The sequence below is a fragment of the Myotis davidii genome, unplaced genomic scaffold (genome assembly GCF_000327345.1).
Source record: "Myotis davidii unplaced genomic scaffold, ASM32734v1 scaffold88, whole genome shotgun sequence".
NCBI classification, from domain to species: domain Eukaryota; kingdom Metazoa; phylum Chordata; class Mammalia; order Chiroptera; family Vespertilionidae; genus Myotis; species Myotis davidii.
In genome coordinates, this window is record NW_006300377.1 from 3,140,764 (window position 1) to 3,154,801 (window position 14,038).

The window sequence follows — 14,038 nt, forward strand, 5'->3', positions numbered from 1 at the left end:
CTGAAGAGTGAAATTCTCAAGTAGATGAGAGAGCTGGATTAGTATTGGCTAAACACACACACACACAATCACCAGCATTCACACTGACACACATACAGACCCACCGCCCATGACTGACACATTCACGCAGACCCACCAAGTCACAATAATGTACATACAGACCCAGGAGTCACTTCACACACTCACAGAACTAAAAGCCACACTGACAAGCCAAATAGACCCACCATCTGTACCCCCTCTCACACAGGCCCCTCCTAGGACTCTCCCTTGGGAGGCAAATCCAGACGTGGGCTGAAGGGGGAGAGGGGGTCTTCACATTCAATGGAAAGGTTTTATTATGAGAATGAGAAAGCATTCTGAGAGTTGGGGAGGTGCATCGACCCGCAGAGTCAAAGGAAACATAAGCAAATACAAAATCCCAGCGACAACCTCAGGGTCCCTAACACGTCTTTCTTCCCGCTGGCTCCCTGTCCCCCAACACTCCTTTGAACCGAAACACCCTCTCCATCCTGGTCTAGCTGGACATCTCGGAGCATGAGCAGAAAATAGTGAAACGAATTTTCAACTTGGGATAAATCAGTTGCACTGGACATTTTAAAACTTTCAAATTTAATTACAACACACAAATAAATAGGGCAGACAATGACAGGGCTGTGAAGTGCAGCCTGGATTCAAGTTCTACAATTTGTGCTTTGTCTTCTTTGTTCCTGCCCACTTCTTTCCAAGAGTGGGAGGGGTCCAAAGAACCCATTGGAGTTTTCCTGCCAGCACCCCATTTTTGAGGGTCAAGATTCTGGGCTGAAGGGTGCCAACTCAGGAGCACCTCTGGTTTGTCAAGAGTTTTCCTCCTGCCATCAGTAAAAACAGCAAGGCCTTGGACCCTAAGAGTACCCACCACTGCCCAAGCGCCCTAATGGGGAGGGCTCAGCCCCAAGAACCATGCCAATTTCCTGTTCAAGCACTTAGCAAACCAGGGTCAGAAAATTGCAAACAACAGGGCCCTTATATCAAACCACCACAGAGAGGCCATCCCCACCTTTTCCAGCCCAGGTCCCTAACTCGGGGGGGGGTCTCTGGATGAATGCTCTCTTTCTGGCCTTACTCTAACCCCTCGTTTTAATCCTTTCAGGCTCACCCCCAGGAGCTAAGACCTTATTTCAGGCCTTGGGAGCCCCTTAGGGATGGGGCCTGGGAAGCGGTTATTTCCGATGCTTGGCATCCTTCTCTGAAGCTTTAGTGTCACCATGCCCATTGCCCGCAGTGCTTAGAAACATCTTGTCCAGCCCCTTGAGTGACTCCAGCAAGTAGTTCTGGAAGGCGGTGAGGGCAGCACAGATGGCTGGCCCACCGAAACCATGGGTGATGAGGCTAAAGTGTGTCAGGCAACTCTGCACTCCGGGCTCCAGGATGAGAGCAGGGCGGCTGTTGCCCAGTGGCGAGCGGTCCTGAGCCATCAGGTCTGCAAACTCCTTACAGATCTTCCTGGTGAGGGAAAAAGGGTCAGAGGTTAGAGGTCAGAGGTCTGAGCCCAGAGAAGGACCTACCATGTTCTGGGTACTTTATTTATATTATATTTATGATTGTTGACCCTGCCAATAGTCTGCAAATGGTGGTCATACCCATTTTACAGAAAAGGAAACTAAGGTTCAGAGACATTAACTGATTTGTCCCACAGGTAGTGAACAGCACATGCCAATACCCTAGGATCCTTCTTCTTGTGGACATCCTGCTCATATTCAAAGTCTAGCTCTACCACCTTATCCAGGAAACTTTCCTTGATCCACTCTCCCAATCCTACCCCCACTCCAAATACTAGTGCCTCACAGAGCTTTGAAATTATTAGGGAACAATCTAGAATCTGCCTTGAATAACTGAAATAATAGCTCATAGTGAACATGAATTGAGGCCTACCATAGATGCTGTGCCAAGTGTATCATCTCACTTAGTCCTCACAACAAATCTATACTCCTATTATCATCCCATCGTATGATGAGGAAACTGGTTTCAAATGGGTTAGATCAGCGGTCGCCAACCTTTCGGGCCCCACAGACCACTAGTGGGCGGACCACCGGTTGGTGACCACTAGGTTAGATGATCCAGGCTGTAGGCAAAGCTGGGATTTGAATCCAGCTCTCGTTTGCAGCCATTATTTGTTTATTTGTGCATCTTGTGTGTGGCTCAGGCAGAAGAATCACCACTGTCTCACCTTTGTGTCACCATGGAACCCAGTCAGCATCTTAGACATGAGTGGGACCTAGTAGTGCTGAATAAGTTGGCTGGTTAATGGGTGAGGTGAGCCCTGCCCTAGATGTGTTTCTTCAGCTACAATATGAGCAGTCTCAACGGTCTCATGAGTCATGGAAGTCCCTTGAGTCTGTGATTCCATTTCTGCCTAGGGGACTTGAGGAAGCCTCAAAGAGGGGAGGGTAGAGTTGCCATTTGAAAGACTGCATTAGGTGGGGGTACTGGCTGGTGTTCTAAGCAGGAGAGCAAGCCCAAGGATGGGAGGGCAGAGAGATCAATTGGAGTGGGTAGGGTTTGTGTGGGCTGGATTGTGGGGTCCTCCAAGGAGTCTGGACTTTACCCAATGGATTGGTGGTTTTCAAATGTTTTTATTTCTTTCCTCTCTATGTCTCACTCTGTCTCTTCTTGCACTGAGATTCTTTCTAAAAACTAAACCTTAATGAAATAGCAGTTCATTAAACAGACCCAGAAGCATCCCCACAGAATCTAGTTTGAAAATCAGTGCAGTAGCAGTGGGAGCTATTGAAGGTTCTTGGGCAGGGGGGCAGTGCATGTGCAGGGAATCTGAAGGAATAGTGGGGTGCTGGAGTGAAGATCCAGGAAAGAGATTAGAAGACTAGGGTGGTGAGGGAGGCAACAACGAGAGTTGCAGAGAGGTTACATGTGAAGTAAGGACAAGGGGTGATCAACCTGGGGCCTGGGTGGGCATGGGTGCCCTCATGGAAATCACTGGAACAGAAGGGCTGATGGGTAAGGCGCAGGCAGAGGGAGCAAGACCATGGAACCTCAGAGCCATGATGGGACTAGGGCTGGTGGTGTCATGGGGCACAGACAGTGTATGGGAGCGTGGCACAGACTATGTAAGCCTATCTATGACACCATTTTTGCTGATTCACAGAACCCAGATATATTCATATATGTCCATGTAGCATGCACAGCATTGAGTGTAGGTGTGCTGTGTGTGGTGCCACTTGTGCCCATGCGTGGGGTCTGTGCATTGCACCTACATGTGCCTGTTCATGGCACCCACGACAGCCTGTGCATAGTGTCCAAAAGTGTCTACATTGCACCCTCACTCACTTGGCAGCCAGCAGCATGTTCTTGCGGCTGTGCAGTTCCCCAGGGTCAGCATGCTGTCGGCACAGGTACTCGGCAGCTGCCTTGGCTGGGAACTCGGTCTCACAGATGTAGCCGAAGTCTCGGGCCAGGTGTATGGCCTCTCCTGGGAGGAGGAGAGGCAAAGAGGTGAGCTCTCACTACAGCCAGGTGTACCTTTGAGACTGGAGCACCACCTTGAACCTTGACCCCCTGGCCAGGGTCCATCCTACCCTATCTTGCTTCTATAGATACCTTCCTCTGGTTTCCTACTCCAGCAATCCCATTGCCATCCTTTGGGGCCACCAGGGATGGGCTCTGAGTTCAGGAATGGGAGCTGAGCCCACCCTGTATCCCAAAGCTTGAGCTCCATATAATCACACCCAGAGTCACCAACCTCCAGGGAAAGTACTCTAACCCCCTTATCCCTTTCCCTCATCCAATCACTGGCCACTTCTCCCCACCATACACACACATGCTCTCTATTGATTGCAATGGGCACATGAACACACACACACACACACACACACACAGGCTGTACATACATATCATACACAGCACTTCCTCATACATGACAGCGAACAAAGATGTAACTATACACACCCTCCTGCATTGGAGACCATCACACACAGTCACACTGGATGACACAGGTCCCCTCGTGCCTCAGCGCACACCCTCCGGCCTCACTCACCCTCCACCAGTGAAGTGAGCAGCGTCACGTTGGCGGCCTTGCGTCGGCCAGCTGGCAAGTTGAGCCCAATCTTCTCCAGCCGTTCCCGCAGGCAGCGGCCTCCATTCTTGGACTTGGCCCTTCACGTGCACAAAGAGAGACAGACACACACTATGAAGACAAGAGAGAAGGATGCAGGCTAAGTGACCTTGCTGCTTCCACCAACCCCTGCTGAGGCTTGGGTCTGGCCCTGGGGACTGTCGGGGGCCTCTTTCAGTCTGGCCCCAACCTCTCTCTAACCTCCCTGGCTTTGTAGCCAAGATGGAGGGTAGGGGGCCTAGCTCCAGGAGCCCCTCATTTCTCCCTAACGCTCTCAATAGCAGGATAGCCCGGGGTGTGGCAAGATAGGCCTTTTTCCCACCTTCGCATGCCAGCCAGGCCACACACAGCTACCCAGGGACACAGAGACCCTTATACAGATACACTGGGACAAGCAGACATGCACAGATACATGTAGATACATACACAGATGAGCGCACACTGAGGGCCAAGAACAAACACACCCCAATAGAGACAGACACACAGAGAGAGACTCAGACACCAGGCACACATAGGGGCACAGAGACAAATGTTCACACGAAGTCAGGATCTCAGGGACATGTACAGACACACATTCACACGAGTCCCTCTGGGCTGCTCGAAGAGACCAGGAATAAGGAGATACTCCCATACCTGCACAAATGCAGCCCCCACACAGAGGTACATGCACATGTCTAGCTCCAGATGTACATGTGATCACATACACACAGGGTAGGACACACTCCATCCAACACATCCCACTGAAAGTAACACAGGAAACTCACATTCATGGAACATATCTTCCTAGCCACCCCCTATACCACACACACACACAAACATGCACTCGTGCATGCACACACATGCACACACCATCCTCAGGCACACCAAGACTCAGCCCTATGTAGGCACAAAGATATGCACAAAGGGAGACAGACACACAACTAGAAGATAACTATGGGCCCCAAAACGCACACACACAAGAGAGGCCTCTGCTCCACAGGGGATGTGCTTTGGGTCTTGGGGGGTCCCTTTTCTGGAGGAGGGGGTAAAGAGGGCACTCTTCTTCCAGGACTCCAACCTTCCTCTATGCCCAGGCTTCTTCCTCCACACCCCACCCTCAAGGCCTCAGACCTGTAGTTGCTGCTGGGGACCTGGACCTCCCCTCCGGGAGACTGAGGCATAGGTGGCCCTGTGGCTTGGGGTGAGGCTGGACCCTCCTTGATCCCCTGAGGAGGTCTGAGATGGCCACGGATTTTGGCCCAAACACTGTGCAGGGAGCTGTGGGTTGACCTTCCTACCTGCGAAGGACACCACCCAGGAGTGAGGCGTTGAGGCACTCGGGAGGCGAGAGTCGCCGCTGGACCTCCCCCACTGTCACCTTGTACTTGGATGTCGAGCTGAGCAGCGACAGCCGGCCTGGCACGGAGCAGAAGACCTCACTGGGGTTCGTGATGCCGCCAACCAGGCTGTCTCTGGCCAGTGAGAGGGCCGAGAGGCTGCTGGCTTTGGAGGGGATGGGGACTGTGGAGCAGAAGCAAGAGCAAAGGAGAAAGACAACACTGAGCCAGGGACTTCAGGACTCTAGCAGCTGTGGAGGGAGCACTTTGATGGAGCACCCGCTCTGAGCTGGGCACCATGCTACATGCTGTGCACACAGGCACAGTTAAATGTCCCAGCATCTTTCAGAGGAAGGTTCTACGATCCCTGCTTTATCAAGGAAGAAACCGAGGCACATTGACATTAATGTGACTCACTCAACTAATGGGTGGTAAAACTGGACCTAGAGCTGTCTGGTTCTTGAACCTGTGTTCCCTTCACCAAGCCAGGCTGGTGCCCTGTTAAAACTCAAACAGCCCCAGCAGACTCTTGGGGTTTTGGGATGTGTGACCAGAGAGGGAGCTGGAGATGAGGAGATGGGGTCTGAGCTGCAGGCAGGATTCCTGGGTCACTGTGGCAGGGCCCAGCCAGATCTGGGCAATCACAAGGAGTCCCCAGCTCCCCCCTGCCCACTTGTGATCCTATGTCTTCACCTCCCCCAAAGCAGTGAGAGGACAGGGAGGTTACAGCCCCATTAGGCCTCCAGCCCTGGCCCCTTCCTGCTCAGTCACTCTGGGATGCTCAAGGAGACCAGGAAGAAAGAGACACCCTCTGGCCCCCTCCTCCAAATGCTCTTTAATTATCTCCCAACAGCTACAAAGGGCAGAGAAGGGAATCTGAGAAGTTGATTTTCTAAAACCCACTTGGACATCCTTGCCTCTAAAAGAAAGTTCTTCCTGCAGTGTAACCTCCATCTTCCTGCTCAGCTTCAGAAGGAAGAGAGAACACTTGAGACACGTATTTCCCCTGAGGCTTAGCTTCTTTCAAGGAAGTGAGAGCCTTGGTGTTAAAAAAAAAAAAAAAAAAAAAAAGGATGTCTTATGTGTGTGTTGGGGGAGGGGGGGTCATGTGGGGAGTCTGGGGCCTACAGTTACTGAGCACTCACTATGCTATGAGCTTACACCAACAACCTCACTGAATCCTCAGAACTCACGAGGCGGCTACATTTATTATTCCCATTTGGCAGATGAGAAAACTGAAGCCCACAGAGGTGAAGTAGTATGCCTGAGCTCACACCGCTGGTAGACTTAGAACCAGCAGCAAGCCCTGGACTGTGGTCTCAAAGACAGGGCTCTTAGCCCTCCAGCCATACGGCAAGTATTTGCTGAGTGTCTGTGTGCCAGGAGCTGTGCTGGGCCTTGGGAATGCAGAGGCAGACGAGGATGACCAGGACCGAGCCTGGCAGAGCCCCTCCAGCTTTTCCCTCTCTGGGTGTGCCTTTCCCCCTTCCCCTGTCCCCCAGTCAGAAACCTCAGTGATGCCTTTCACACTCAGTGATGCCTCTCCCACCACATCCCATCCATCACCATGTCCTAGGTTTTCATTTCTCCACGTGCCCTGAATGTTGCCCCTTCTCCATGTATGCACAGACACTCACTTCCTGCCTGAATTTCAGCACAATCCCTGCTCTGGTCTCCCTGCCCTGCTGCAGAGGGAACTTTCTTAAACACACATCACTCTCCAGCCTAAAACTGGTCAGTGTCCAGTCAGTGCCCTGAGAGACAAAGTCCAGCTCCATAGCTGGGCAAAATGATGTCCCCTGTCCTTCAGGAAGTACCGACTCTATACCCAGTGCTTTACATGAACAGCTCTGGGGAGTGGATGCCATTATCCACCCCATTTTAAAATGAAAAAACTCAGTTGGGCATGGCAATCAGGAGCACAGCCTCTGATCATGGACTCCAGAGCTCACATCCTAACCATCATTAGACCCTACTTCACCCTCCTTTATAGCCTGGCCATGCCTACCCCTCTTGCCTGGTCCTCGGCTTACCCTTTAGCCTCTTGACCCACACCGACCAACAGAAGTATACTGTGAGCCATGTATGTAAATTTACAGTTTCTCAGAGCCCCATTTTAAAAAGTAAAAAGAAACTTGCAAGGTTAATGTATTTTATTTACCCCACTATATCAAACATATTATCACTGAAACATAATCAATATGTTAAAAATTACTACTGGGCTACTAAACATTGTTTTCTTATGCTTAGTCTTCAAAATTCAATGCATATTTTACCCTCACGACCTATCTTAATGCAGACTAGCCACATTTCAAGTGCCCACTAGCCCCATGTGGCTAGCGGCTTCCACAGTAGATAGCACAGCTCTAGACTCCAAAGGGGAAGCACAGTAGGTAACCTATGTCAGCAAGATGTGGGCAACTGGTGACTGGCGCTTCCCTGTGCAAAGCTGCCACTTGGCTCTCACCATGCTGGACATACCGACATTGCTGGAGATCCTGGTTTGTTTGTTTGTTTGTTTTTGCTGGTGAGATCAAAACTCTGGATTTCTATGAGAAATCTCTGTATTTTTAAACATGAAAAAGTGCTCAATGTCATTAATCACTGGGGAAATGCAAATTAAAACTATACTGAGATACTACTAGGATGGCTATAATGAAAACAATAGACAATATCAAGTGTAGGTGAGAATGTGGAGCAACTGGAACCCTAACATTGCTAGTGGGAATGTAAAATAGAACAGCCACTTTAGAAAACAGCTTGGCATTTTCTTAAAAAATTAAACACAGCCCTAGCCGGTTTGACTCAGTGGATAGAGCGTCGGCCTGTGGACTGAAGGGTCCCGGGTTCGATTCCAGCCAAGGGCATGTACCTTGGTTGCGGGCAAATCCCCAGTGGGGTGTGCAGGAGGCAGCTGATTGATGTTTCTCTCTCATCGATGTTTCTAACTCTCTATCCCTCTCCCTTCCTCTCTGTAAAAAATCAATAAGATATATTAAAAAATAATTAAACACGACTGCCCTGGCCAGTGTGGGTAAGTGGTTAGAGTGTTAGCCTGTGCACCAAAGTTTCGTGGGTTCGATTCCCAGTCAAGGGCACGTGCCTGGGTTGCAGGTTCGATCCTCAGCCCCGGTCAGGACTCATGTGGGAGGCAACCAATTGATGTGTTTCTCTCACATTGATATTTCTCTCTGTCTTTCCCTCTCTCTTACACTCTCCCTAAAAATCAATGGAAAAATACGCTCAGGTGAGGATTAGCAACAACAAAAATTTAAACACAAATTTACCATAAAATCCAGCATTTCCACTTTTAGGAATTTAGCTAAAAGCAATGAAAACGTATATCCACACAAAGACATGTATGTGAATGACTATAGCAGCATTATTCATCATAGCCAAAAAGCGAAAACACCAAGTCATCAACTGATGAATGAATAAACAAAATGTGTTGCATCCATACAATTGAATACTTGCTCAGCAATTTTGAAAAAAGACTTATACATGCTACAGTGTGAATGAACCTCAAAATATTATGCTAAGTAAAAGAAGCTAGATGCAAAAGTCTGTATATTTATATGCTCCATTTATATAATATATCTAAAACATGCAAATTTGTAGACAGAAAGCTGATAGTGGTTGCCTAAAGCTTGGGGTGAGAATGGGGATTAACCACAAATAAAGGAATTTTGGGGGTGATGGAAATGTCTAAAAATGGATGTGGGTATGCCCTGGCTGGCTGGCTCAGTTGTTTGTAGTGTCATCCCACACACCAAAAGGTGGCGGGTTGGAGTCCGGGTCAGGGCCCACACCTAGGTTTTGGGTTTGATCCCCAGTTGGGTGCGTATGGGAGGTAACTAATTGATGTCTCTCTCTCTCTCTAAAAAAAAAAAAAGAAAGAAAATCAATGAAACATATCCTCAGGTAAGGATTTAAAAAATGGATGTAGTTATGACTATGCAAATAGAAATTTACTAAAAAAATCATCTTGATATAGTCTATCAATGGATGAATTTTAGGTATGTAAGCTTTATTTCAATAAATGGGTAAAAAATGCAAGTTCCAGGGACTCTCACTCAGTAGATGTGAGATGGTATCCCAGAAGTCTGCATTTTTTAACAAGTACCCCCAGGGGATTCTGACACAGTGGTTCCTTAGACCACACTTAGAGTAGCACTGCCCAAAGCCTGAGGGGGAGGGAGAACAGGAGGAAGGCAGACAGGAGAAGTATGACCCTCCTCCCAGCCCACCTGCCTTTCCTCATCTCCCCCAGTGGGGCCTGCTGGTTAAGTTTACCTTCTCACCAACTGCCAGAGGGGTTCTTTTATTTATGTACTTTACATATTTTTATTGATTTCAGAGAGGAAGGGAGAGGGAGAGATAGGAACATCAATGATGAGAGAGAATCATTGATCAGCTGCCTTTTGCACACCCCACACTGGGGATCGAGCCCACAACCTAGGCATGAGCCCTTCACTGGAATCGAACTTGGGACCCTTCAGTCCACAGGTTGATGCTCTATCCACTGAGCCAAACAGGCTAGGGCCAGAGGGGTTCTTTTAAATATAGCTCCTACCCTTCACTCCCATGCTCTACACTGCCCTCACATACCGTCCAAACTCTCTGCATGGACACTGGTTCTTCAGCCTCTCTTTGGGGCAGACAGGGGCCTGTCTGGGAGGCAAATGAAGCAGGGTTGTGCAAGTGCAGGGTCCGCCTCTGTCTTTACGTAGTAAAATTTTGATATTTTGTTTATCATGGATTTTTGGCATTATTTTTATTTTAAAATATTGCATTAAAATATATTATGTATCTAAATCTTGCCTCAGAGTGAGTACCTCACCCTAGGCCTGGCCCTGCTTGGATCTTCATCTGGAAGCCCACACACTCGCCATCTCTCTTTCCTTCCCCAGAGCCAAGAGGAGCAGAGGGGAGGTGACTGTTTACATCAGCCCAGGTTTGCCCCAGAGATCCCCCTGAGATTGGAAGATGGAGCCCAGCAGAGAGGGATTCCCCACCCCCAAGGAAGCAACCCACTCTCCTCAAAGGGAAGGAGGAATATCTCATGAGGTTCCCATCTCCAAACCACTCCCCTCCAACTTTGACTATATAAACTGAAACCCATGGAGATTTTTAGGCCTTAAAACCTGTCTGGCTTTTCCACAGGCAGGGCCTTCGCACACGCTGTGCCTAGTGCAGTGAAAGCAGCAGGATCCTTTCTACACCCCCCCTCTCAATGCACTCAGACTTCAAAATCCATCAAGCATTCATTCAACAAACACCCATTGGGGGCCTAGGGAGCTGCTTCCTAGTGCCTCCTCCAGGAAGCCTCCCAAACTCAGGCCCTCGCTGCTCCTTCTGAGCTCCCACCACCACCTGCACAGGCCCTCTCACTGCCTTTCTCAGCCAGAAAATATTCCTGTCCAGGTCTGTCTTCCTCTCCAGGCCTGCCTGCTCTCGGTGCCCGGTGCCCCTAGGACAGGTAGCAAAACTGGAGGAAACAAATGTGGGCAGAAAATGGAGGGCTCCCCGCTTCCCCAGGGTTCAGCGGGGGCCCCACCTGCCATTCTCTAACCCACATCATGGCTTCAAGGGGCTGCCCACCTGGAAGGGTGTGAGGGGGCAGGGCTTCGCCTCCCAGGGCCCTCCAGGACAAGTGCTGGAGACTCAAGATTTTACAACCAAGGGCTAGGCCCTGACAATGTCCAGGCTCTCCTCCCCCAGGAGCCCATGGTAGGAAGATTGCGTCGCTTTAGGACGGAGCTGCCTGCCTCCCTTTCGCATCCAGAACTCCAGTCGTCCTGTACACAGAGTCGCCCCACCTGCCGCCTGCCGTAGCCGGGAGATGCTGGAGGAATCAGATGCTTCAGCTAGCCAAGACTGATTTTCCATAAATGCAGGACCGGGTCGGAACGAGGTGCCCACAGCTGCTGGCAGGTGCCAGCCGACTTCAGGACTGCCCGGGGTTCCCAATGCCTGAGGGCGAGGCAGGGCGCTAATTCACCGCCCTCAAGGAGCCAGTGAGTCCCTTAGTGCCAGCGGAGAACCAAGGCGAAAATTGCCCGCTGCGAGCAGGACTCAAGCCGGACCACCTGTTTAGCCAAAGAGCACATCCCCAGGTCCGAACCCCAGGGACCAGCCTCTGTATTTGCAAAGCCTGACCCCACCAGTCTTGTGCTCCGGGCTTTGATGTCCAGGATGGGGTGCCCAGAGCGCCGGTTACCCAGCTCATTCAGCCACTGACCTGCTGCCACTGCGGTCCAGTGAGTGTGTGCGCCTGTTCCCACAACACCCGCAGGGCACCGACAACCACATCTGCCTCTCCACTCACATCTGCCTCCCCACCTACCCCACCCTACCCCTCCCCACCCCACCCACTGCCCCCAGCCAGCACAGCAGGACTCTGGGCAGTCCTGGCCACACTCACCGTGTTCTTGGGACCGCCTTTGGGGACCGGTGCACACCTTGGGCCCGGGATTTATGGAAACATGTCCCTTGAGAGAAACCAACTCCCTCCTCACAGCCAGTCCTCCCACCCTTGCTCTGGTCTGGGGATTGGGGTTTAAAGTACCCAGAGAACGGGCTGATTTTCTACTCTTCCCCAAGCAGAGATCCCCAAGCCCATTTCCAAAATGCAAAACAAAACAAAACAAAACAAACAAAAAAACAAAGCCATCGCAGTGCCCACCCCAAAGAGCTAGGTCCCGCATTCAGGCAGCCAGGTTCCCAGAATCCTCCCAAACCCCAGCTCCAGGTCACAGCCCCAAAACCAGGAGGTCTGCCTCCTCAGCTTGCCCACACACACTTCAGGCAGTCCAGCTAATTCTCAGTCCCTGGTTACGCAGTCCTAGCTCCTCGAAGTCCATCCCCCACCCCCACCTCCACGTCCACCTCCACTCCCAGCCTTTGCTGGGAACAGGTGGAGGGCAAACAGAGCCCGTGCTTGAATTCACCACCTCAGATTTATCTGTGCCTCTGGATTCTTGCCCTGCACCAGCCCCAAATCTAAAGGGCCCCCCCCCAAGGCCTAGACCCACTTGAGGGAAAGTCTCAAACCCCTGTCTTTTTCTAGTCCATCCCTCCTCCCGCCCCCACCACTCCCCACAATGCACAGAAGTGACCCTCACAAGCTTAGAGATCTTCAGTACTAAAGATCAAATTCCGGGACACAATGGAGACCCTGATACACATATAGAAACCCTCAAACACACGGAAATGTACACCAACATGAGAGAAATGCACCACACACTCAACAACAGAAACACATATACCAAGAAATACCAGAAAGACACCTAGGAAAGGGACATACAGGACCTGAACTCACACTGACACCCAGGAGCAGGCAGCCCCTCCCTCCCTTTCGTGCACACACCAGCTCCCCTAACCTTAATGCCAAAAAGGCTCCCGCTTGGAGAGAAAATTCCCCAGGGAAACGCAAGATTTACCACCGCCTCCCCTCCCCGCAACTCCCCATCACCCGCCAAGACCCTGCAGGAAGGAAGGGGGCAGAAAACCCTTGCCAGGCTAGCAAGTGGTAAGGCTCTGTAAGGTGGGAACAGCACCTCCATTCTCACCTCTAAGGAAACAGGGAAGTGGTTTAACTCGTTCTGCAAATTAACTCCAGATCCGCAAAAGCGCCCTCCCCTCCGTAGGGAGAGGCCAGGCCCCTGTGAGGCTGAACTGGCGGGCAAGCTGGGTGAGCGCTGATGGACTCCGCTCACCCCAGGCCGCAGGCTCTAGGGCCAACTCACCCACCTGAGCAGTTGCCCAAGCTCTGGCCAGCCCCCCACCCCGGGCCCCCTATGCCTCCACTGCCCCTCTAGTGGGCCGAGGAGTGCCCCGTGGCCGCCAAGCGGGGCGGTGACGCTCCAAGGGGGGAGAAAATGGCTCTGTGCGCCCAGGGCCTGCACCATCTCGCCCGATTCTGCCCTGGCAAATGCACGCCATTCCTTACCTTTCTTGATCACAGACTGGTCCAGGAGGCTCACTCCCGAATCATCCATGGCCTGCAAATAGGAGAGGCGGTGGTAAGAGTGCGTGTGGACCTAGTGTCCTTTCGCTTCCCAAGCCCCCGCTGTCCCTGGTCCCCGTCCTGTCTGCTCCGGCCAACAATATGCACTACGGTCGGGTCGCCTGGGGTGGGACCAGGATTCACCAAGGCTCGGCACCATCTGTGCAGCCGATCTGGGCCCTGGGCACTTCACCGTGCTGTGCTGTAAGGGAATTTTGAACCTTAGGGAATTTTGAATCCCTGCCTCTCTTCGCTCCAGGCTCAGGCTGCCTCAGCGGACCGACTCGGCATAGATGCCCTACGTGGCCCAGCCGAGAGGGAGAGAAGCGGCCCAGCCCCTTCCCATTTCCTCGGCGGAGGGCTGCTGCCACCCAGGCACGGCGAAGAGGCTCCCCGCCGCCGTAAGGGCCAGGCAGCGTCTAAGCCAGGAACCCGGACGCATCCGAGGAGTCATGGGTGAGAAGCGGCAGGCTGGGGGGCAAGTTGGTTTCCCGTTTTCGGCACCTTCCCTCCAGCCAGGGCCCTCCAGCTGGCCCTTCCTGGCCAATTCCGGCCTCACCTGCAAGTCCTCCAGGCCGGGCGGCGCCGCCAGCCCGGGGAGGCCGA

General features: G+C 51.7%; 1 protein-coding gene across 1 annotated transcript; it reads right to left on the reverse strand.

Annotated features, from left to right (window-relative positions):
* Window positions 1–590: 590 nt before the first annotated feature.
* Window positions 591–6,335, reverse strand: TFAP2E (transcription factor AP-2 epsilon (activating enhancer binding protein 2 epsilon)). The gene is made up of 5 exons (XM_015572774.1): window positions 6,328–6,335; window positions 5,386–5,646; window positions 4,031–4,149; window positions 3,325–3,466; window positions 591–1,482 (listed from the first exon to the last, which is right to left on the reverse strand). The coding sequence occupies exons 1-5, from the start codon at window positions 6,333–6,335 to the stop codon at window positions 1,200–1,202; spliced, it is 813 nt and encodes a 270-aa protein (XP_015428260.1). The 3' UTR covers window positions 591–1,199.
* Window positions 6,336–14,038: the final 7,703 nt, after the last annotated feature.

Coding starts and splice junctions, on each gene's coding strand:
- TFAP2E (XM_015572774.1), bottom strand. Junction 4,150..5,385: donor CTGGGTGGTGTCCTTCGCAG/GTAGGAAGGTCA, acceptor GTGCACGTGAAG/GGCCAAGTCCAAGAATGGAG. Junction 1,483..3,324: donor AACATGCTGCTGGCTGCCAA/GTGAGTGAGGGT, acceptor TTCCCTCACCAG/GAAGATCTGTAAGGAGTTTG.